The sequence below is a fragment of the Malaclemys terrapin genome, chromosome 7 (genome assembly GCF_027887155.1).
Source record: "Malaclemys terrapin pileata isolate rMalTer1 chromosome 7, rMalTer1.hap1, whole genome shotgun sequence".
Taxonomy (NCBI): domain Eukaryota; kingdom Metazoa; phylum Chordata; order Testudines; family Emydidae; genus Malaclemys; species Malaclemys terrapin.
In genome coordinates, this window is record NC_071511.1 from 52,048,212 (window position 1) to 52,071,330 (window position 23,119).

The 23,119-nt window shown below is 48.1% G+C and overlaps 1 protein-coding gene across 5 annotated transcripts in view; it reads left to right on the forward strand.

The window, feature by feature from the left end:
• Positions 1 to 23,119, forward strand: part of DAG1 (dystroglycan 1) — a 148,270-nt gene that overhangs the window by 90,285 nt on the left and 34,866 nt on the right. For all 5 annotated transcript variants that reach the window (XM_054036085.1, XM_054036086.1, XM_054036084.1 and 2 more), the window contains one exon: positions 970 to 1,361. In XM_054036085.1, the coding sequence (XP_053892060.1) occupies positions 1,080 to 1,361 (282 nt within the window). In that variant the 5' untranslated portion in view covers positions 970 to 1,079. The remainder of the gene's footprint in view (positions 1 to 969; positions 1,362 to 23,119) is intronic.

Sequence of the window (23,119 nt, forward strand, 5' to 3'; positions counted from 1 at the left end):
CCTACACAAGCTGTGAGCACTGAGGGGAAAGGGGAAGGAACAAAGGGAGGGAATGAACTAGGAAGGAAGAGGAAAGCAAAAGATGGGAGTTGGGGCACCAAAGGGGAGAGAAGGGACCGCAAAGGTGGGGGGAGAAAGAACAAGCAGGTAAATAAGAGACATTGAAGGCAGGTCCGTGTGAACAAGGAATGGACAGCATCTGATCCTGGCACAGTGCTGGGAAGGAGCAGTAGTGCCCACCCTATGTGGGGAGGGGGGCAGGACAGTATACGGGGAGGAGTGGAGTGGGGACTGGGGGGGTATGATAGGGAGGGGAGCGTCCTGCATGTGTAGGGAGGGCGCTGGGGGGCCCACTGCATGCTTATTGCCCCCACACCAGATTTGGCTGTGCATTGCTAGCCAAGAGGGTCTGTTCTGCACATATGCCTAACACTGAAAGCTTGAGTTGGGGACAGATCTGGTTGAGGGGACTCCTGGGCCTTCGGAGCAGAATCATCTGTCCTGCCCCAGACTGTCAAGGTGGCAGCTTCCTGCTCACACTGGTGTACATCTCTTCAGGGTCTTGTTCTGTGTAATTAGCATTTAAATTCATTGATGTCCTAGCTTGACTGCAGCTTTCCTGGAAAGGTCACCTAGTTCCAGTGTAGCTTCTGTCACTGAATCAGTTGCTCCTGCTCACACCCTGCAGTGTTCCTCACTGAATCACTGAGTGCTCAAGCTCCAGCAGTTGGTGGCTGAGGGTGGAGAGGAGGAAGGGTCCTTGTTTCCATTGAGTGGTTGTACTCCAGTGTGAGCACGGGCTGCTAAAGGCACTTTTTCTCCACTGGGAATGGGCCTCTTGCATTTGCACAGCAAAGTTGAAAGGGAGGGAGGGCGGCAGCATTAGGCAAATGGGCTTCTCTTTTGTTCTTCAGTGCTCTTAAACGGGCATCTTTCATATGCTGACCTGGCCTCTTCTTTCTCTCTCAGGTTCGGGAGACTCCCAGGATGAAGCTGCTGTGAGGAGCTTGAGGAGCCAGCACACAGGCTTTCAGGGCTCCCTTTCTGAGTGGAATACAGTATTGGAGTCTGCAGGAAAAATGACTGTGGGATTTGTACTGCTTCTCCCTCTGCTGGGGAGGACTTTGCTTACGCTTCTGGTGGTGGCTACCTTTGTTCAATGCCATTGGCCCAGTGAACCTTCCGAAGTTGTACAGGACTGGAAAAACCAGTTAGAGGCCTCCATGCATTCTGTGCTGTCAGATCTCCGTGAGACGGTCCCAGCAGTGGTGGGGATTCCAGACAGCTCTGCTGTGGTGGGACGCTCCTTCAGAGTCACCATCCCCACAGATTTAATTGCTTCCAATGGAGAAATGGTGCAGGTGAGAAATGCATCAGCCAGCCTCATATCTCACAATTCCCTTCCTTGCAGTCATGCCCTGGGGAGGGACTGGGCCTGTCTCCGCACCAGTGTGACACATGGGTTTGGACGGATAGGTCATAAGTGGTCATGATTCAGACGGGAGAAAGGGGGAGGCTGTTGGATTTGGTGATAGCTGGGAGGAAGAAACGTCCATTTCCCTCTTCTGAAAATTCACTGTGTAGTGCCCCCTCTTCACCCAGTTACCTTATTTAATGCCAATCTGCTTACAGGTGTTGATGGACAGGTCTGGGTTCTTCTGGATCCCGCAACTCACTCAGCAGGCTGTATCTTCTTTATTTTCTCCTATGAATTTATTTGGCGGTGCCTCCACCCGCCTCGCTCCTTCCTGGCAGGGTCACCAGGGCAGCTTGGGAGGAAAATTCTAATTACAGGGTAATCCCCACTTACTTGCCAGATAGTTGGAGACTTTCAAGAAATAACACACACACATACAACATATTCAACACAATAATTATATTAAACAGGAGACAAATATAACATGACAGGGTAAAACACTATTGTTAGGGTGACCGGTGCCCACACTGATAATACCTGTGACTTTCCCCAGTCACGTGACCTGATGTAGCAAATATAAGATTAGTGTCCCGTTGATACGTGTACTTTTTGGGGCCCTTGATGATCTATGACCACAAAATTCTTCTCTGCAGTGGTTTAGCAGTGTGGCTGACTGAGTTCAGTACAGCCCAAAGGATTCTCAAGTAGGAGGAGGTGGTAAGTCCCTCCACAGGTTTAATATGCATCAGGTTATAAAATCCCCAAATCCTTACTCCCTGGCTTGAGGACACAGTTCAGGGAGTAGGCGGTCCCCAAAACAAGTTCCCTGAGTGACTGACTAAAAGATGGTGCACTCACAAACTCCATGAATGATCTTCAGATTCAGAGCTGACTCTAGCTTCCTCAGTCACTGCAGAGAGGCTGATCTCTGTTGGCAGGGATCCTCTTCAGACAGGAGTCAGGCTGCTTCTGGTCCCAGAATTTCCCCTCACCACAAAGGGGTGCAGGGCTCAAGGTGCAGATTACACAACTATACTAAAATCTAAACTGTAGTTTCCTAGCCCAGCATCCAGACACACTCACAGCAGGCAGCAGCCCTGGACTAGCAGCCAGAGCAGAGCTGATCATATGGTGACTGGTTTCCCCTAGGGAGCTGGAAGGGAGGGCTAACTCAGCCTGGCTGGGGAAGTTTCCCAGCAAAACTCTACAAACTGGGAGTCATCAGTGAAGAGGGGAAAGCCCAGCTGAGGGAATCTTGCTTTCAGGTCTCTAGAGGCCAGTTCTCAGGGGGAACCCTGCATTGCAGGCCTGGGACTCCAGCTCCCCACACAGCCAGTCCTTCTCTTGCCCTGACTGGCTCCAGACTGACTCAAAAATGGCTTCTCCCCTTTCCTGAACTCCCTATTGGTTGCTGGGCAGACTGAGTCTGCCTTGGCTCCCCCTTCCTACCAGGGACAGTGTGCCTCTCCCTGAGCTGCCAGCAGACAGAGCCCCAGGAATCTAGGTAATCTTCTTAGGTGTTACAACTGTTTATTTCTTACTGAATTGAACTCCTTCATCCCAGAGTGAAGAATAGATGAGGTCTGATCCCCTCTGTAGGAGCTGATTTGGTTCAATAACTGGTTGCATTTAACCTGCCATGCACCCAGATGCCCGAGGAAGGGGCACATGAATCACTGAAGGACAGTGACCCTCAGCCTCCCATAGCCCAAATCCTTGATTGATCCTCTGATACCATGGGGTGACTTGTTTTACCATGGGAACAAAATATTGGGCACTGATGTGGTGCCATAGCCCAGACCCTGTTTTATGGCTATGGCTCTCAACTCCATTTGACACAATGTGTCCTCCCCTCGCCCTATGTCCCGTGGGGAGAGCTGGGGACACTTCTTGTCTGAGAGGAGCTATGATCAAACCATCTGCCTGTCCACAAGCTTTGAGTCTATTGCCTTCAGAACTTCCAGGTGCTGTAGCTGCAAGAAATGGAAGTGTGAAAGTGACACTGGCTAGGCAAGGAAAGGATAGTGAGAGAGACTATCAGGATGTCACTATTCACTACTGGTGAGGAGTCCTCTCCAGGCTGGGTGCAGGGAAGACTGCTCCTGTGCCCCATGCTTTTCTAGATTCACTGACAGCTGGGGCTGGAGCATTTCCCAGTCTAAACCTGAGAGAATTACGTGTTTGCTATTTTTCAAGTGGTCAGAAAGGAACTGGGGGGGAGGGAGAAGGAAGAAAATCTTGGACTTGTCAACTTCTCCTTATAGGCAGGTTTGCTCTAGAGCCAGAGGACACAGATCACAGCGCTAAGGAATCTGGATCAGGAAAGTGAAGTGTGAGTAGGTCCCATTTGCACTACTAAGAGTCCTGATGCTGAGGAGTGCGAGTGATAAGCTGGAGATCTAAAAAGTGAATCTGGAACACCTGGATTCTGGGTCGGGTGGGGAGGAGAAAGGTGCTGGGTGAGTTCTATGTTTAGAAGAGCTAGAGGACTGTCATCTGCTTTGAACTGAAGGCTGCAGCACTGTGGGGCTGATGAAAGTTGTCCAGGTGGAAGCTAGGACATGCCCTGGTGGCCTGAGTCATGCTACCTGCTCTCCTCATCTGACCACTGCCATGTGAAAGCCTGGTTCTTGGCTGCTTAGGACCCAAACTCCAGGGAGTCTGGGGAGCTGCGGGTGCTAAGCAAATTGTCAGCTAGCATCATCTGTTTTATCAACGAAAATACAAGTGCAGGCCAACAGTCAACTTTGGATTTTTGTCTCTAAATGCACAGACTCCTGCTGATCAAATTCCCTGGCTTCCCAGTGCAGCCCAAGGTGTGAGTTGTTCTCTAGGAACCCCTATCTGTCTGAGAAACCACTTCCTGACCAATGTCTCGTACTGGCTGCTTTACTGAAGTACACACCCTCTTTAACTAGGAATGCACGGGGGTGGGCTCTGGACAGGGTGTTCTCAGAGGAGCACATGTAGGATTGGGGGTAGCACTGAATGTCCATGTGGGGGTGTGGCAGGTTTGGGGGAGCACTGAGCACACATTCTTGGGATTATGGGGCAGGTAGAGCATGCAGGGGCGATTGAACCTGCATGGAAGCGCTAAGAGGTTCCGTAGCTGGATGTTGTAATGCTTCCCTGCCTCCCAGGGAAAGTGCTTCCAGCTCCTCAGCTGGAAGGTGCTGGAGGAGGGTTACTGGGCTGTGGTGCAGTGAAGTCTGAGTGGTTTTCAGGTGTGTCAGAGGACTAGTCTAAACACAGAAGTTGGACTTCGGGGGAGGGATAGCTCAGTGGTTTGAGCATTGGCCTGCTAAACCCAGGGTTGTGAGTTCAATCCTTGAGGGGGCCACTTGGGGATCTGGGGCAAAATCAGTACTTGGTCCTGCTAGTGAAGGCAGGGGGCTGGACTCGATGACCTTTCAAGGTCCCTTCCAGTTCTAGGAGATGGGATATCTCCATTAATTTCTATTTCTATTAAATTGATTTTAAAATCAGACTTAGGCCTTGTCTATGTGAGACTTTCATGGGATTACCCTACATTGATTTAATACGGATCTCTGCGCTGGTAAGGATGCATCCATACTTACTGTGTGTGGAGGACTTCCTTCCGAAGGAGAGGGGATTCATAGATTCTAGGACTGGAAGGGACCTCGAGAGGTCATCGAGTCCAGTCCCCTGCCCGCATGGCAGGACCAAATACCGTCTAGACCATCCCTGATAGACATTTATCTAACCTACTCTTAAATATCTCCAGAGATGGAGATTCCTAGGCAATTTATTCCAGTGTTTAACCACCCTGACAGTTAGGAACTTTTTCCTAATGTCCAACCTAGACCTCCCTTGCTGCAGTTTAAACCCATTGCTTCTGGTTCTATCCTTAGAGGCTAAGGTGAACAAGTTTTCTCCCTCCTCCTTATGACACCCTTTTAAATACCTGAAAACTGCTATCATGTCCCCTCTCAGTCTTCTCTTTTCCAAACTAAACAAACCCAATTCTTTCAGCCTTCCTTCATAGGTCATGTTCTCAAGACCTTTAATCATTCTTGTTGCTCTTCTCTGGACCCTTTCCAATTTCTCCACATCCTTTTTAAAATGCGGTGCCCAGAACTGGACACAATACTCCAGCTGAGGCCTAACCAGAGCAGAGTAGAGCGGAAGAATGACTTCTTGTGTCTTGCTCACAACACACCTGTTAATACATCCCAGAATCATGTTTGCTTTTTCTGCAACAGCATCACACTGTTGACTCATATTTAGCTTGTGGTCCACTATAACCCCTAGATCCCTTTCTGCCGTACTCCTTCCTAGACAGTCTCTTCCCATTCTGTATGTGTGAAACTGATTTTTCCTTCCTAAGTGGAGCACTTTGCATTTGTCTTTGTTAAACTTCATCCTGTTTACCTCAGCCCTTTTCTCCAATTTGTCCAGATCATTTTGAATTATGACCCTGTCCTCCAAAGCAGTTGCAATCCCTCCCAGTTTGGTATCATCCGCAAACTTAATAAGCGTACTTTCTATGCCAATATCTAAGTCGTTGATGAAGATATTGAACAGTGCCGGTCCCAAAACAGACCCCTGCGGTACCCCACTCGTTATGCCTTTCCAGCAGGATTGGGAACCATTAATAACAACTCTCTGAGTACGGTTATCCAGCCAGTTATGTACCCACCTTATAGTAGCCCCATCTAAATTGTATTTGCCTAGTTTATCGATAAGAATATCATGCAAGACTGTATCAAATGCCTTACTAAAGTCTAGGTATACCACATCCACAGCTTCACCCTTATCCACAAGGCTCGTTTATCCTATCAAAGAAAGATATCAGATTGGTTTGACATGATTTGTTCTTCACAAATCCATGCTGGCTGTTCCCTATCACCTTACCACCTTCCAAGTGTTTTCAGATGATTTCCTTAATTACTTGCTCCATTATCTTCCCTGGCACAGAAGTTAAACTAACTGGTCTGTAGTTTCCTGGGTTGTTTTTATTTCCCTTTTTTATAGATGGGCACTATATTTGCCCTTTTCCAGTCTTCTGGAATCTCTCCCGTCTCCCATGATTTTCCAAAGATAATAGCTAGAGGCTCAGATACCTCCTCTATTAGCTCCTTGAGTATTCTAGGATGCATTTCATCAGGCCCTGGTGACTTGCAGGCATCTAACTTTTCTAAGTGATTTTTAACTTGTTCTTTTTTTATTTTATCTGCTAAACCTACCCCCTTCCCATTAGCATTCACTATGTTAGGCATTCCTTCAGACTTCTCGGTGAAGACCGAAACAAAGAAGTCATTAAGCATTTCTGCCATTTCCAAGTTTCCTGTTACTGTTTCTCCCTCTTCACTAAGCAGTGGGCCTACCCTGTCTTTGGTCTTCCTCTTGCTTCTAATGTATTGATAAAAAGTCTTCGTGTTTCCCTTTATTCCCGTAGCTAGTTTGAGCTCATTTTGTGCCTTTGCCTTTCTAATCTTGCCCCTGCATTCCTGTGTTGTTTGCCTATATTCATCCTTTGTAATCTGTCCTAGTTTCCATTTTTTTATGACTCCTTTTTATTTTTTAGATCATGCAAGATCTCGTGGTTAAGCCAAGGTGGTCTTTTGCCACATTTTCTATCTTTCCTAACCAGCGGAATAGCTTGCTTTTGGGCCCTTAATAGTGTCCCTTTGAAAAACTGCCAACTTTCCTCAGTCGTTTTTCCCCTCAGTCTTGATTCCCATGGGACTTTACCTATCAGCTCTCTGAGCTTACCAAAATCTGCCTTCCTGAAATCCATTGTCTCTATTTTGCTGTTCTCCCTTCTACCCTTCCTTAGAATTGCAAACTCTATGATTTCATGATCACTTTCACCCAGGCTGCCTTCTACTTTCAAATTCTCAACGAGTTCCTCCCTATTTGTTAAAATCAAGTCTAGAACAGCTTCCCCCCAGTAGCTTTTTCAACCTTCTGAAATAAAAAGTTGTCTCCAATGCAGTCCAAGAATTTGTTGGATAGTCTGTGCCCCGCTGTGTTATTTTCCCAACATATATCCGGATAGTTGAAGTCCCCCATCACCACCAAATCTTGGGCTTTGGATGATTTTGTTAGTTGCTTAAAAAAAGCCTCATCCACCTCTTCCACCTGGTTAGGTGGCCTGTAGTAGACTCCTAGCATGACATCTCCCTTGTTTTTTACCCCTTTTAGCCTAACCAGAGACTCTCAACACTTCCGTCTCCTATGTCCATCTCTACCTCAGTCCAAGTGTGTACATTTTTAATATATAAGGCAACACCTCCTCCCTTTTTCCCCTGTCTATCCTTCCTGAGCAAGCTGTACCCATCCACACCAACATTCCAATCATGTGTATTATCCTACCAAGTTTCAGTGATGCCAACAATGTCATAGTTGTATTTATTTATTAGCACTTCCAGTTCTTCCTGCTTATTCTTGCATTTGTATATAGGCATCTAAGATACTGGTTTGATCTTTCCTCCCAGTTTTGTCCTGACCCTCCTTTCTCTCTGACAATATAGCCCACACTCCCTCTCGTTTCCGACCCATCTCCCCGGTCTCCATGTTCCCCACTTACCTGTGGGCTTTGCTCACCTGTCCCCGTCGAACCTAGTTTAAAGCCCTCCTCGCTAGGTTAGCCAGTCTGTGTCCAAATAGGGTCTTTTCTCCCCTCGAAAGGTGAACGCCATCTCTGCCTAGCAGTCCTTCCTCGAATAGCATCCCGTGGTCTAGGAAGCCAAAGCCCTCCTGGCGACACCATCTTCACAGCCAGGCATTCACCTCTATGATGCATCTGTCTCTGCCCGGGCCCCTACCTTTAACAGGAAGAATTGAAGAGAATACCACCTGTGCTCCAAACTCCTTCACCTGTACTCCCAGAGCCCTGTAGTCACTCTTGATCCGCTCAGTGTCACACCGCGCAGTATCATTTGTGCCCACATGGATGAGTCGCATGGGGTAGTAGTCAGAGGGCTGGATAATCCTCGACAATGCCTCCGTAACGTCTTGGATACAGGCTCCCGGCAGGCAGCATACCTCCCGAGATGAAATGTCAGGGCGACAGATGGGCCCCTCCGTCCCCCTCAGCAGAGTGTCTCCGACCACCACTACCCTACGTTTCCTATTCGCAGTGGTGGCAGCAGACCTCCCAGCCTTAGGGGTACGAGGCTTCTCCTCCTTTACGGTAGGGAGTGATTCCTTCTTTCCTGTATCAAGAAGAGCATAACGGTTACCTATTACCACGGCAGGAGGGTTCGGAGCAGGGGTGGAGCACTGCCTGCTGCCAGAAGTAACCAGCTGCCAGTGTCCACCCTGAGCCATCTCCTCCTCCACCAGTGGTGTATCAGCAGTCCTGTGTACTGGGACAGCTACCTCAGCTGTCTCCACATGGACACTGTCGAGGAATTGCTCGTGGATTCGGATGCTCCTCAACCTAGCAACCTCCTCCTGTAGCTCTCCCACCTGCTGCCTGAGAGATTCCACCAGCAGGCTCCTCTCACATTGGATGGTCCCCCTAGCCTGGATATCAGTAAGTGGAAATTGCAAGTTACAGTCTCTGCAAAACCACACCAGGATCTGGGTAGAAGCATCCATGCTCAGGCGCTCTGTCTGGCTACAGGCACAGGTGGAGGAGACAGAAGCAGTGCTGGCACAGGTGTTGCGGGTCTTCCTAACCATCGTAAGCCTCCCTCTGTCAAACTCCCGTCTGCAGCCCCCTGTCCGCTGAAAGGGTTGTTTAAGCAAGAAGTTTTGAATGTAGTTGGTTTATAGGTATTAAGGGGAATAAAGAGAAAACAGATAGAACCGGCAAGGGACCCTCGCCCCCTTCCTGCTCCCCTTCCAAACTCCCTTGCGAAACTCCCTGTTAGCAGCCCCTGTTTGCAAAAGCTCCCTGGTCGCTTGTGCGCTGCTTTATAAAGCCCTGGCCTGTATGAATGCCCCACCCACTGATTAAGGCTCAGCCACTTACCAGAGCTTTCAAACCTTCCTTTGAAGCTCACAGCTTCCAACTGCCAGCCACAGCACATGGTCCTTCAAACAACCAAAACAAACAAACAGACTGACAAACACAAGCTCAGCACACAGCAAGTAACCCTCAAACACAAACAAACACACACTACAGACAGTCACTTACCCCAAAAGGGTGCTGTATTGCTCCTCCTTCACCTGGAGAACTCCCTTGCGAAACTCCCTGTTAGCAGCCCCTGTTCGCAAAAGATTCCTTACTGAAGACATAGGTAGGCAACTTTAGTAGTGGAAGGGCATCAGCAGTTTCCACTTGTTTTGCTGGGGCGATTTTGGCCTGGACAGATTCCCTATCCGAATCCATCCCTCTTGAGGTTAGGAAATCCTGTGGGCTAGGTGCACCTGAAAGAACTCTGGCATTTATTTGCTGTTGCATCTCATGCAACCCTAGACAATTTGTGCTGCTCAGCTGGAGCTCTCAGCAAACCAATGTATGTAGTAGTTATGGACTCAAAAGAGCCAATCCCTTCGTAGCCAGTACAGAGGGAGCTCAAGCCCTAATGAAAATCAGGCCAAAACAGTAATTAAACGTCTCCCAATTAGGGCAGTAAAGCAGATCAGAAAGATAATGACCTATACTCTTTTTCTTCCTGGTCCCCAGGAAGTCAGGAATGATATGCTGGACCTAACAAGCTCCTCAAAGCCACAGTTCAAGATGGAGACATTTAAAGCCTTCCCTAGTAGTTAACTCCCAAGGGGTTTTCTCTCCTATAGATCAAAATGAGGCATGTTACCACATCCCTATATAATAGTTCTTTGAATAGTCCATAGCTGTGTTTGTTGTGGTCAATACTTCCACTGTTCCTACACTTTGGGCTAGCCATTGTCCCAGCAGCACTCACAGGAAGAAGTTCACATTAACCTCTTCCTCCTGTCATCACTCCAAGCTGCTCTCATGTGCTGTCGTTGAGGTCGCTCTCTGCTGATGGGTGTAGGTCAATAGAACTGCAGGCTGCAGAATTTTTGAACTAGAAAGAATCAGTGACTTCTAGGTATGCGTCTAGAGGGCTGGGAGCACATTACCAGCAGAAGGGTGATCAAGGAAACGTCACAGGGAGGAGAGCACAGCAGCAGCTGGCTGGAGCAGAATGATATATGACATGGTCTCAAAGCACAGCATCCCCTGAATGCACCAAGAGTGTCCTAGTAATGATGAGCATCACATCCACCATAAGTATTAAATGCCGGGACCTGATCCCCTTCCTTACAAGTCTTACTTTCCTAGGCAGGAGAGTATCTCATCCCTGTGTGCACTTCATGCTGAAGGAGAGCTAAGCACTGGAGCAGACTAACAGAACACTAGTAGAGCTGGCTGAGGGCGGGTGTCTCTATTTTGAGACTTTCCCCCACCTAACTGGACATCTCGGCAAACCGCCAATGGACTTTTATTTCCAGATTTAATAGTAAGACCCCACTCCCTCCCTTTCTCCTGAGAGGGACCAAACCAGTACCAAAGGATACTTCCTGAAAATGTACCCAGAGTGCCTTCTACATACCTTTCCTCTTGTCCCGTTTCTGTCCAGAACAGTTCAGAATATCAAGGAGAAGACAGCAGTCATACGGATGGCCTTCTCTGGCAATGTATGGGGCTATGACTTTCAGGCCTAGTCAGCATGACTATAGCCCTCTTTCAGGGACTGGTATTCCATCACAATCCAGGAAAGTTGATCCTAGCTGCCTGGGCTTTCAGAGGAAATCTTCTTACAAAAGACAGGGTATTCACTCAAGTCTGGCTTCAAGATGTCCCAATGCTTAATCTGACTTGGTTGGGATTTTTGCATTAGTGTAGAGAAATGCTTTCTTTAGCCAGAATGTGACACCACCTGAGCTCCTACAGGGAGGGTTATCAATGGCTCTAAAAGGTCATTCTCACTAACATTTTGGTAGAAGTAAGTAGGAGAAAGCTGGACATCAGATGGCTCTGTAAGCCAGCCTCACTCATCAGCTTACCCTGCAGTATGTGGAGCAGAGCCCTGGGATCACAGATGAATGTTAAATGTTCTCACAAACATGCATCTGAGTCACTGAAGAAGGAAATTCTCTTCTTTCAGTCTCTGGCATTCTTAATGAGTAGCCATCTCAAAAGAGCCTGTAGGTGGGAGCTCTGTGCATTGAACCCCACTATTGTATGTTCTTCTCAGAAAAGGCTGGGTCTTCTAATGAACCTGGCATTGTTCTCCAGGTACACATTCTTCCTCAGACTGCAGGGAGATCATGTTTCCCCATTCTGTCCTAAACCTTTATACCTACTGGAAAGATGCTGATGCCACAGGATCTCCAAGAGGTATCCTGATCACCCACCTCTGACAATGCAATACCCTAACTGCACTCTCCCCTGTGGGGAAATATATGAAGGTTTCAAAGGCCTCTCATTCAAGATAGATCAGGTAGAGCACGCTGGATGGATAGAGTCCAAGATTTAACTCAACCTACCAATGCCAGAGCACATTTGCTGAGAGCAGTGTCCACAATGTGGGCTGAAAACATGTATGTTTTGTACAATGAGATGCGAGGCAGCTTCCTGGCTTTCTCTCTGTACCAGCATGAAGGTCTACAAGAGGGACATGTGAGCATCAGAAGGCTGTTGTGTGCACTGAGACTAAACTCTTAAATATTTATTTATCTCCGCGGTGTCATACTTGCTGCTGATTCGCAATCCCACTGCAGAGATTGGCAGCCCTTCACTCTCAGCAGAATAGGAGAATTTCTGTGCTTAACCAAAATATTCTTCTGGTAGGAAGTTGCACAGATCCAGCACAGGCTGGGTGAAATAGAATCAATAGCCAGTGTGGTGGTGAAGTAATCTGTAGGTCCTGTAGCAGACAAGTTTGTGTACTACAGTTTGTTGCTATCAACAGAAATGTTGCATCTCTTTAGTACTATAATCTGAATATTGATCAAGGTAGTCTTTGCTAGCAGGCTCTGGGAAGGGGGCGTGCCAAGTGTGGGACTGTCTCTGGCATGGCAGTGAGACTGCAGACCTAGCATAAGATTCTGATTCTATAGATTGTCCTACTAGTAGAAAGGAAATGACCTCAAGTATGGATCCGTTTTTCTATCTTCCGTTGCTCAGTCTGTAGCTCCTGGTATAGGGTCCTTTCCAAAGAGCATAGGGTCAGCAGCACTCTGAGAAGGGTGCTGTTGGTGCACAGTGAGACAGCCACTCACAGCTCCATGCCAGTGAGTCACTCAGGATGACATTGACTCCTTTTAATTTCGTGGGTTAATTTACTTGATTCTGTTAAACAGTGTTTCTGTGACTGTTGGAACATTTGGATATAAATCTGTGCAAAGCAGCTTTGCTCCTTAAACAGGAGGCTGCTTTTGACCCAAGCCCAATGAGCACTCTGTTTGCCATCTGGTGAAAAGACTTTTTTTTTTTAACGGGTTTATTCTTATTGGATATTAGAGAGTTCATTCTCTAGGATCTATAGGGACTGATTTGCAGAAACCATACTAGATTTATTATCTGCTATAAGTGTGGTGTGTGCACAGGTCCCCTGCCTGTCCCTGGTAATGTAACAGTTTCACTGAGAGAGGCAGACTTCTGAAGCATTTAGACTTGGTGGTGGGTGTGAGTTCTGCTGAATTCCTTGAAAGAAAGGTCTGAAATCATTCTATTCTCCCTCTAAGGAGCTTAGTGCAGGGATTGCTAACTGAATGTGACCCATCAGCCAGCATTTCTTGGAGGAGGTTTGGTACAGACAAAAAGCATTGCCAGTTGGAGCCGTGGGCAGGTGTTGTGCTAAGTCGTGGTGGCTTTAGAGTTAGGAACACCTGGGACCAGGGGAATAATTCTCCCTGATTCAGATGTAAAGAGCAGTGCTGCAGTAGCTTCAAGAGCACCTGTGGCTGTTTACTCCTGTATATCTTGGGCTCAACAGCAGTCTCTGGTTGGATCCGGTCACAGGAGCTCTTGGGAAGGGATCTGCTTAACTCTAATGCTGGGATCCTGAGATAAGATTTGTTGATAGTGGTTCATTGTCTGTTTTTCTGTAGTGAGCCAGGGTGAGGGAATTGGGTATTTTCAGTGAACTCTCAGTAACGAGCTGTGGATTTGAAGAGCTGGAAAGTATGACTCAGTCTAATTATAACAAGCTTCTTGGGCAGGCCTGGAAGTTCCTTGTTTTGTCTCAGCACCACTGTTCTGGATTCCTTCCTCCAGTGTTTGGGAGGATGAGGGTGGCCCATGGGGAGTAGAACGTGTTAGTACACAGGCTGGCTGGAGGTCACTGGTTTAGGCTTAGCTAACCCTACTGCCAGCTCACACATCAGCCTGCTGCATATCTGCTGAGCTTGTAGTGAGTGGGGGGGGGGGGGGTTAGCTGTGAGATCACAGCACTTGGCACAAGCATTGTGGGGTAGTTCTGCTCACCTCTGGCCTTTGGCTTATTAAAAGGCCATGACTAGAGAAGAGACAAACTTCCCTTTCTGAAAGCTGTTCAGGGCTTTTCCTGTGCTGTTTCTTTGTGAGTGAGAAGAATCAGGGTGTGGGCAGTGGGCAGGGATTTGAACTCCACGCAGGCATGCAGCTTGTTCCAGTCAGAACAATGCGACTGAACAAACCCTTTTCAAGTTGGCAGTGTGAGCTGCTGAAGGGAGCCTTTCTGGGGACACTCAATGTTTTGTAGTGACCTTCCTGTGAAACAGCCGCCCTGGCAGAGGGAATCTTTGTACTCTGAATAGTTCCCTTACAGGAAACATGAGCACATCTGGAAAATGAAGGTGTCCTAATGGGAGTGGGTGAGAACGGCATTCGCTGGGGCACATCTATTCCAGAACTTTGCCTGTTCAGTTGTGAAAGAGAGCTATCTGGCAGGAAGTTAGTGTTTAAAAAAACAAAACCAGTGCTCCTTGCACACCAAAGAGATGTGGACACAATGAAGTCTCTCACTGATATCTGTAAAAGGGTGATTGCCTTCCAGGGGTGTCGAATAGCAGGCATGTGGCTGCTATTTCGTCTTGCCATGAACTTGTGAAGGTAAGGCAGATTCTTTAGGCTGCCTTAATTGTCTGGTTTAATGAGGGACTTGCTGCATTTGAAGTCCCTTCCCTCAGTTAAAAAGCCTCCAGTTCCAGGGCTAGTAATGTGGTCCTTAGAACTGATGGACGGTCTTCTTTGAGCCCTTTGGCTTCTCAGAGCTCGGCTTTCTTACCAGCAGGTTTTCTTCATGGGGCTGTGACTTCAGTTTGTGGAGTGAGCAAGGAGGCCCTTTCAGGGTTGTCATGGCTAGCACAGATGTGAAGATGCTCCCAGCCCTTCCTACTCACAAGAAAAGTGACTCTTCTGCACTAGCTGGAGCTTCTAGAAAGCCCTGGGTAGAGGTAGTCAAGCCCTAAAGATTGATGAAGGCCTGTATGACTAAGGTGAGGTGTACTTCTGAGAACTGGTGAAATCTCTTGGCCATCTGTAGATCTGAGGGGAGAGGATGAATTTCTATATGAAAGCTTGTTCATTTTCCAGGGGGTCTCTGGGCATGTTCCATTTGTGGGATATGGTGCCCCAGCCTGGAGCTGTAGAACTGCCAAGAAGAGCCAGGTCCATTTGGGGCAGAGTGCATAAGATTTCTTATGATGTGAGTGATATCGACCTATTCTGTATCAGGAAGGGCACCCCCAACCATACTTCTTTCTCCGCCCTCGTAGATTGTGAACAGAATACACCATCATGTCCTCAGACTAGACCTTTCCTTAGTCTTGCTTAAGATTTTCTTGTAAATGGTTAGTTCAGAGTACTACAGGATAGCTTAGTATAGATAGCCCTTCCCTTGGGCCACTTAGTGAGACCATAGCTGGTCGGGAGCCTGTAAGGTTTCAGGAACTGCACTTCCTGCCAGCAGTCATAAAGACAGATGCTTACATTCAGTACCTTCTGTGCCTGGGCCAGACCCACTTGGTAACCCAGTGTACAGCAGAGAGCTTTGAGACGCCAGGCTCATCAGTCTGATACTGGGTCTGTCAATGGTACCAAGACCAGCCTCCATGTCATAAGTCCTGCACCAGAGGACCAAGATGCACTGTGCCACTCTGGCTTTAGTGCCATCTTCTATCACAGCCTGGAGACCGGACTCTCCTCTGCCCTATACTGGGAGTGAATTCTTTACCCAGCACTGATGAGGCTTCAGTAACCTTGGTGGGGATGCAGGAAGCACCCACCTTAGCACCTCTTCCCTCACCTGGCACCATCGTCCTTCACACAGACTTCAACCTGTTCTGTGATGCCAGGTTTGTCTTGGCACTGCAAACCCACTTAGAGGTCTGTCTGGGTAGAAGGAGGAAGCACGTCTCCCCACAAGAAGGGCATTAACAGAAGAAAAGTACCCCCCCCCCCCCATACTCTCTGAGCTGGGAGGACTTTGAAGAGATTGGGATCTGTTCTTAGCTTTATGCTAATTAATAGTTTTATCAATGACCTGGAAGAAAACAATCACCACTGATGAAATTTGCAAATAACATGGATTGGGGAAGTGGTAAATAATGAAGAGGACAGGTCACTGATACAGAGTGATCTGGATCACTTGGTAAACTGGACACAAGCAATCAGTATGCAGTTTAATATGGTTAAATGTAAATGTATACATCTAGGAACAAAGAATGTAAGACACTTACAGGATGGAGGGCTCTATCCTGGGAAGATAGTCCTCTGAAAAAGACATGGGGGACATTGTGGATAATCAGCTGAACAGGAGCTCCCAGTACAATGCTTTGGCCAAAAGGGCTAATGCAGTTATTAGATCCATAAACAGGAAAATATCGAATAGGGAGGTTATGTTATTTGGCGCTGCTGAGACTGCTGCTGGAATCCTGGGTCCAGTTCTGGTGTCTACAAGAAGGATGTTGATACATTGGAGAGGGTTCTTCAGACTAGCAGACAAAGGTATAACAAAATCCAGTGGCTGGAGGTTGAAGCTGGACAAACTTAGACTGCAAATGGGGCACTTTTTTACGGTGAGGATAATTAAGCACTGGAACAATTTACCAAGGGGTGTGGTGAATTCTCCATCACTGGCCATTGTTACAGCAAGAGTGGATGTTTTTCTGAAAGATCGTCTCTAGTTCAATTCAGGGCAGTTCTTTGGCCTGTTATACTAGACATCAGACTAAATGATCACCATGTCCCTTCTGATCTATAACGGCTCTCAGACCGCACTGGTTACACTTTAATGGAGAGGGTGATTGACCATTGGAACAAACTACCAAGGGAAGTGATGGATTCTGAATCTCTTGATGACTTCAGATCCAGACTGTATGCCTGTCTGGCAGAGATACTGTAGCCCACAGTTACTGGCTCAATGTAGGGGTAGTTGGTGATATCCCACAGGAAGTCAGTCAATGAGCCAATGGTCCCTTCTAGTCTTCAACTCTGTGACTCCTATGTACTATTCTCTGCACTCCAGCTCTCTCCATCCTTCTTCCTGTCTGCCTCAGAACTACTGTGGTTAGGGAGAAGGACCAGAAAGGGGTGAACTTCCTTATATTTGGTCAGCTGATATCACCTTGCACAAGGGTGCTTGTGCACCCCCCAGCACATATGGCTTTTCAAGGCAGCCAGAGGTTAGGGGTCTATTACAAGAGTGGGTGGGTGAGATCTGTGGCCTGCAGTGGGCAGAAGGTCAGATTAGATGATTGCTATGTGCCCTTCTGACCTTAAAATCTGAGTCTATAAGAAGAGATAGCTCAGTGGCTTGAGCATTGGCCTGTTAAACCCAGGGTTGTGAGTTCAATCCTTGAGGGGGCCACTTAAGGATCTGGGGCAAAAATCAGTACTTGGTCCTGCTAGTGAAGGCAGGGGGCTGGACTCGATGACCTTTCAAGGTCCCTTCCAGTTCTAGGAGATAGGTATATCTCCATATATTATATATTATTATTAAGAGCTCTAGTGGTGACAGAGCAATAGCAGCTGCCAGCATTTCAATCACTATGGTGTCTAACCTTGCCCGGGGCAATCTAATCTGCACCTACATGAGGAAACGTATCCACTGTTTGAATAGGTTCCAGCAGCGGCAACTTAATGGCTGCTGAAACGATTCAACTGTAAGTAGAGCTAGGCCCATGCCATCTCCAGCTCATCTCTTAAACTGTGGCCCAGCCCATTAATTGAGACAGGGTACAGGCTGCGGTTATGATGGAGAAGCACTATCTTCTCTGTCCCTTTGACTGGGAGGCCTGTCTGCAAGATAGCCTCTGCCTTCCTGGCTTGCTTGTCATCCTCACTGAAAGCCCTGAGAGACTTCTCGGGGTTGTGATGTGCCTGTTCACCCCACCTGGTATCTCTGCATTCTTAATACATGGCCACTATATGGTTTTAAGTCCTGTCCTGTTGGTCTGTGTGAACAGGCTTGGGAGCTAAGTTCCCTCTATGCTGCGTGGGAGCTCCAGCAATGGGAGCTCTAGTGCTGACATGGCAATGCCATGTTTATCGCATTCTCATCCAGCCCGTTTAGAGAAGCCTAGACACACTTGTGATTGAAATGCCGTCTACTCCGGTTGCCTTGTCTACACTAGCATTCCTGCAGTTGCTTCCACTTCTGTAAACTGCCCCAGTACTATTGCAGAGGGGAATTTAGAGCGAGCCAAGTGTAGACAAGGCCTGAATATCCCTTTGAAGCTGTTTGCACTCAGGTGAACCGTCATCCTCCATTTTCTTCTCTTCTCTCTCCCCCCCGCCCCCCGGTAACTGTTTGTAGAAGCCTATTTGGGATGCTAAGTAACCTCATAGCAAATGTTGAACACCTTCAGCCAGGGTCTTAAATGCAGTTCACTGTATGCCATGCATCCGAGTTTTAAATATAAGGCTCCAGTATTTTTATACTTGATGTTAATTCTACTCTACATCAATAATAGCTGTTGACAGACTAATTCAGTCTATCACACCCACACATGGACAAGGGGACTGCAGTGGACATGCTCATGTCTGGATGATCTGCCACTTCAAAAAAATCTTAATGCTTTTGAGCGGAAGTTTTAGGAAGGATTTGACTGGGCAAAGAAGGTGGCTTGCAGCAGGTGTTCTTTGTTTAAGGAGACATAATAGAAAGTTCAGTATTGGTGAAGAATACAGAACAAACTTTACTCTTAGGTGCTCAGAGAACAAGTGAAAATACCTGGCGGCAGTATCTCGGCGCTCAGTCCCAAACGCTTAGTTTTACCTCTGTTTCCCCAACAAAATCTTCCAGAAGTGAAGCAATATGATACAGGGCAGACCACGGGAGATTTTCTACCTGTGTTCAAAAAAGGATCAGAATAGTGGCACTAAGGATTGGTAAAATCCCTTGACCGGAGCAGATGAAAGCTACCTGTTGCTGGTGGAGCACTCTAGAGCTCCTGGAATGCAAGCTGAGAGTTCCCTCCAGTCCCACCCTGGGAACACACACCTAGGACTAGGGAGAACTCCAAATAAACAGACCTTCAGAGATGAGTTATAACACATTCTGGGCAGCACATACCTCTCCCCTGGTATTACTGCTTATTTTTTGTAAGATTCCAGTGGAGAAGCAGGAGTAAAACTTCAGACTCCTACTGGTTAAAGTGCTGTAAAATTTGTTGCATTCTTTAAATTTAGTCCCTTTTGGCTAACCAGAATCCAACTGCTGGTTGTGCCTATATAAACTTTATAAGCCTTCTCCTTGGCATGCTTTGCGCAAGAAAAGGAAAGGACAACTGTCCAACCAAAGCCCTCCAGCAGAGTGTCGCACATATCCGAGCCCTCAACACAAGGCTGTCCTCATATTGAGGAGCGGCTTGCACAATTCTTCCTGTACATAGTGGATAGTGACCGATGATCATAGTAGATGAATGTGTGGCTCTTTACAAATGATTTTCCCTCTTTGCTTCTCTACTTGTTTGAGTCTCTCAGTGATCAAATCTACTAAACTGCTTTGGCTTTGTCTACAGTGAAGAAACTTTTAGGTTTTCAAATTGATTTGAATTTTTATTCTGCTGCAAACTGCTGGAACCGCAGTGTAGATGAGGCTCTGGTATCGACGACTGCTGTTATACCTGCTTTGAAGATGTCTAACTACACTGATTATAAGATCAGTTCCAGGTGCTGGAGCCTAGTCTATGTTGCAGCTCCAAACGACTTCAAGTTTTTGGTAAATTTCCAAAGGTTAGTCGTAGCCTTTGTGTCTTGAGGCTCTTGTTCAGTAATAGCAGAATAACTCTGGCTAGAGAGAGCTGGCATTCTAATAAACAGCGGAAACCCCTAGAAGGTTTTGAAGCCCTGTGTCCACTAACCGGCCCCCAGAGTGTCCAATAACTGGACTAGAGGAGGGTTTCAGCAGGCCTAATAACCACTTAAGTGCCACCATGGATGGAAAAATAGCACCGACGACTCAAATCGTCCTCCCACCACTGTTCCACCATGCATTGCTTCCTGCTGATGTGGCTAGCTCAACAACTTCCTTCACTTGTTGTGGCCGGAAGCTATTCTCCTGACTGAGTGCTGCGTGCATGGTGGCCCTTGACTACGAGTTACTTCCAGCAACCAGCTTTTCCTTACGTAGAAAGCTTGCCTCTGAGGAGGTAGCCATCTGTTTGTGCAACTGCGTGGCCAGAAGCCACCTTTCTGGCCCTGGCGGCAGTCTGTGCTGAGTTGGAGATGTCTAGACAGCTTCTTCAGCTGGCTCACCAAGGCTAGTGTGAACATACTGAACCACTTGTGCATTAGCCAGACAAGGAATGTTTCTGTGTAGATGCAGTTTGTAGAGCAGTAGCAGTTGTAAATGAAGACCCCCTTCTCACAAACTGACTCTTGTTCAGTGTCTGAGCCTGAAGATTCCAGGCCTGTGCTACTCAAAGAACCTCATGAACTCTATTGTCATATCTACCCAGGCTGTCCTTAAATTGTGAACGCAGCTAATTCTTCAAGTGCTTGCTCGTGTCATTCCACGTTAGATGTGTGCGCGTGTCATGTGTACCGTTGCCAGAGATTTTTCCCTCAGTGGTATCCATCAGGCTGGCTCTTGTGCCCTCTGGTGCTGCGTGCATGTGTGCCAGTGTAAGGGGTGCCACCAGCCCTACACCCTCTCAGTTCCTTCTTACCGCCCATGACAGTTGCTGGAATGACTCCTCTTGCTTTGGCAAGGCATTTTTCAGTGATTTCTTCTCTGTACCCTAGTTTATTAGTCTTACCATAGTTGTGTAAATATTGTAAATAATACCAGTTTAGCTAATTAGAACCCCTCCTTTATCACTGAGAGGCTCCCTTTGCCCTGGGCATGCCTCAGTCCCCTGGCTTCAAACCTTGTGTGATGAAGTGGGAGGTTTCTTCTTGATGTTTTGCATGAATATTGTGTGCCTCAGTTTCCCCTGTATGTTACACAAATACCTAGGGGGTGGGACAAGGTTGCGTGATTTTTTGCTGAGACCTAGTGGACAGGTGTGGCTGGCTCTACATAGTTAATGGCCAAAGTATTCCGTAACCTGGCAACAGATGGTCAGGGACCTCTCGCCAGGAGCCCGGCTGGGACAAGATGAAGCAAGAGGAAGGGCTGCAGACCAGCTGACCCTTTTGCCCAGAAAACAGCACAAAGAATAGAGGAGGGGCAACAGGTATGTCTGAAGCTGGGTTGCTGGAAGCTTAACAGTCTGCTGGCCGTGGGGAAGTGGGGAGAGCCAGGGCCTTGGGGCTCTGGGTCCCCCCAGGATGGACTTTACTGAATGTTCCTGATTTCTGTGCTAACAAGCTCTGTTCTACGCAGTGTTCCCACCAACCAATAAACCCTTCTGTTTTACAACACTGGCTGAGAGTCACTGCTGACTGCAAAGTGGGAATGCGTGGCCCTTTGGGGGTGTGTAAGGCTTCCGCAATGCCCCATCCAGGTGGTCTTGCTACGGGAAGCTCACAGGATGATCAGGGGTGCTGAATGCTCTGGGGTCAGACCAGGCAGTGTTGAAACCAAGCAGTCTTCTTGCCCTGGTGAAAGAGTAACCCTGAGGGGGGAGACACTGCACCAGAGTCTTGGCTGAGCTTCATCCAGACCAAGACTGCGACTCCGTGACACCTTGTGCCTCCTGTGGCAACCCTATGCCTGTGAGCGACCCACATTGCAGCTGTCTGAAGTGTTTGGGAGAGGCTCACGTACAAGAGCACTGTCCGATTTGTTGGGAGTTTAAGCCTTGTATGAAGAAAGAAGCTAGACTGATGGGTTTCCTAATGGAAGCCACTCTTACACTGACGTAAGAGTCAAGTTGCTCAGCTTCGGCACCGAACACTTCAGCCTCGGTGTGAAGCGCTCCTCCAGCACCACGCATATCTCAGCACCGTTCTCCATTTCTGGTGCTGAGGAAAAAATATGAAAAGCAATGCTCTGAGAGAGGGCGCTCGCTGGTGCTGAAGAAAGGTAAGCAAGGGGAAGGCAGTGGAATGCAAACCATGTTCAGCCACTCCTCCACCCCAGGTCCCATGTCGACACCATCAACTCCAACCAGCACATTGAGTCCTGTGTGGGACATCCTGCCAACACTAGGAAGTCATTGTGGCGCCAATGGAATGATGGTGCCTTCAGTCCTGGAGGCAGCAGCCAGAGACTTGCTTATTGCTCCTGGGGACCGCTGACTTCAATGGGACAACCATAGGTATGGTACTCTGAGCTCCTTCCCGGCACCAGAACCTTCGAGGGGCAAGCCGACCCTGCTTGCTTCTACGAGGTCGTCCCCAGACCCTTGGTACCAATCTGCAGAAGTGAGGGGTACCACTCTCCCATCGTCACCTCGGGAGGAGGACTCGTCTGAGTCTAAGGTGGAGCCCTACATCCATCCCGAGAGTCGCTGCTAGTACCTGTCCTTCATCCTGCCGGATCCCAGGGCGGGTCCCCTCCTCCCCCCACTGGTACCAGGTGGACAGTGGCAGAGGCCCTATGCAATGGCTATTCTGGAACCCATGGGGGTTTCCCTTGGTACCAGGTCCATCTTCTCACCAGTCATACTCTGTTTCCAAGAGGAGGGCCCCTGCACTGCTTCGCTTGGCACCGGACCCTGACTCAGGTACTGAATCCAGTACTGATACACAAGACGTGGGCCCCATGGAGGTAATTGAGGCTGAAAAAGTTGGTCTGAAAACAAAGGCAGGATCCGAAGTGGGAACTGGTAAAGCACCCTTGGACTCGCCTTCAAAAGGCCTGCTTGGGCCCACCGGAGTACCTATACAACCTCTGGACTGAGGTGGTAGAAATGCAGCCATACAGGCCTCTTCCCCAGGCGAGGCTGTCTCGGGACCGAGCAGCTTGCTGCCTCAAGATGACTTTCAAGCCCATCAGGAGCTTCTAAAGAGGATAGCAGCTACCCTGGGGCTAGAGATTGAGGAGCTCAAGGAATCGTCCCACAGCTTCATTGACATTTTGGCTGCAGCTGCACCATCTAAGGGGGCCCTGCCCATTAACAAGGTGGTAATGGGTGAGGGCAGAGCCCTGTGGCAGGCCCCGTCTTCTCTCCCTCCCACTTCGAAGAGGGCAGAGAAGAAATACAACGTGCCAGCCAAAGGGCTCAAATACCTATACTCCCACCTCCCTCCTGGGTCCCTAGTTGTATTGGCAGCCAATGAGAGGGATAGACAGGGTCAAGCAAGTTGCTATCCCCAAGCAGAAGGACACAAAGAAACTTGATCTATTTGGGAGAAACATTTATTTGGCAGGTGGGCTACAGCTACATATTGCTAACCAGCAAGCCCTTGTGAGACTACAACTTGTGAGACTCCTCGTC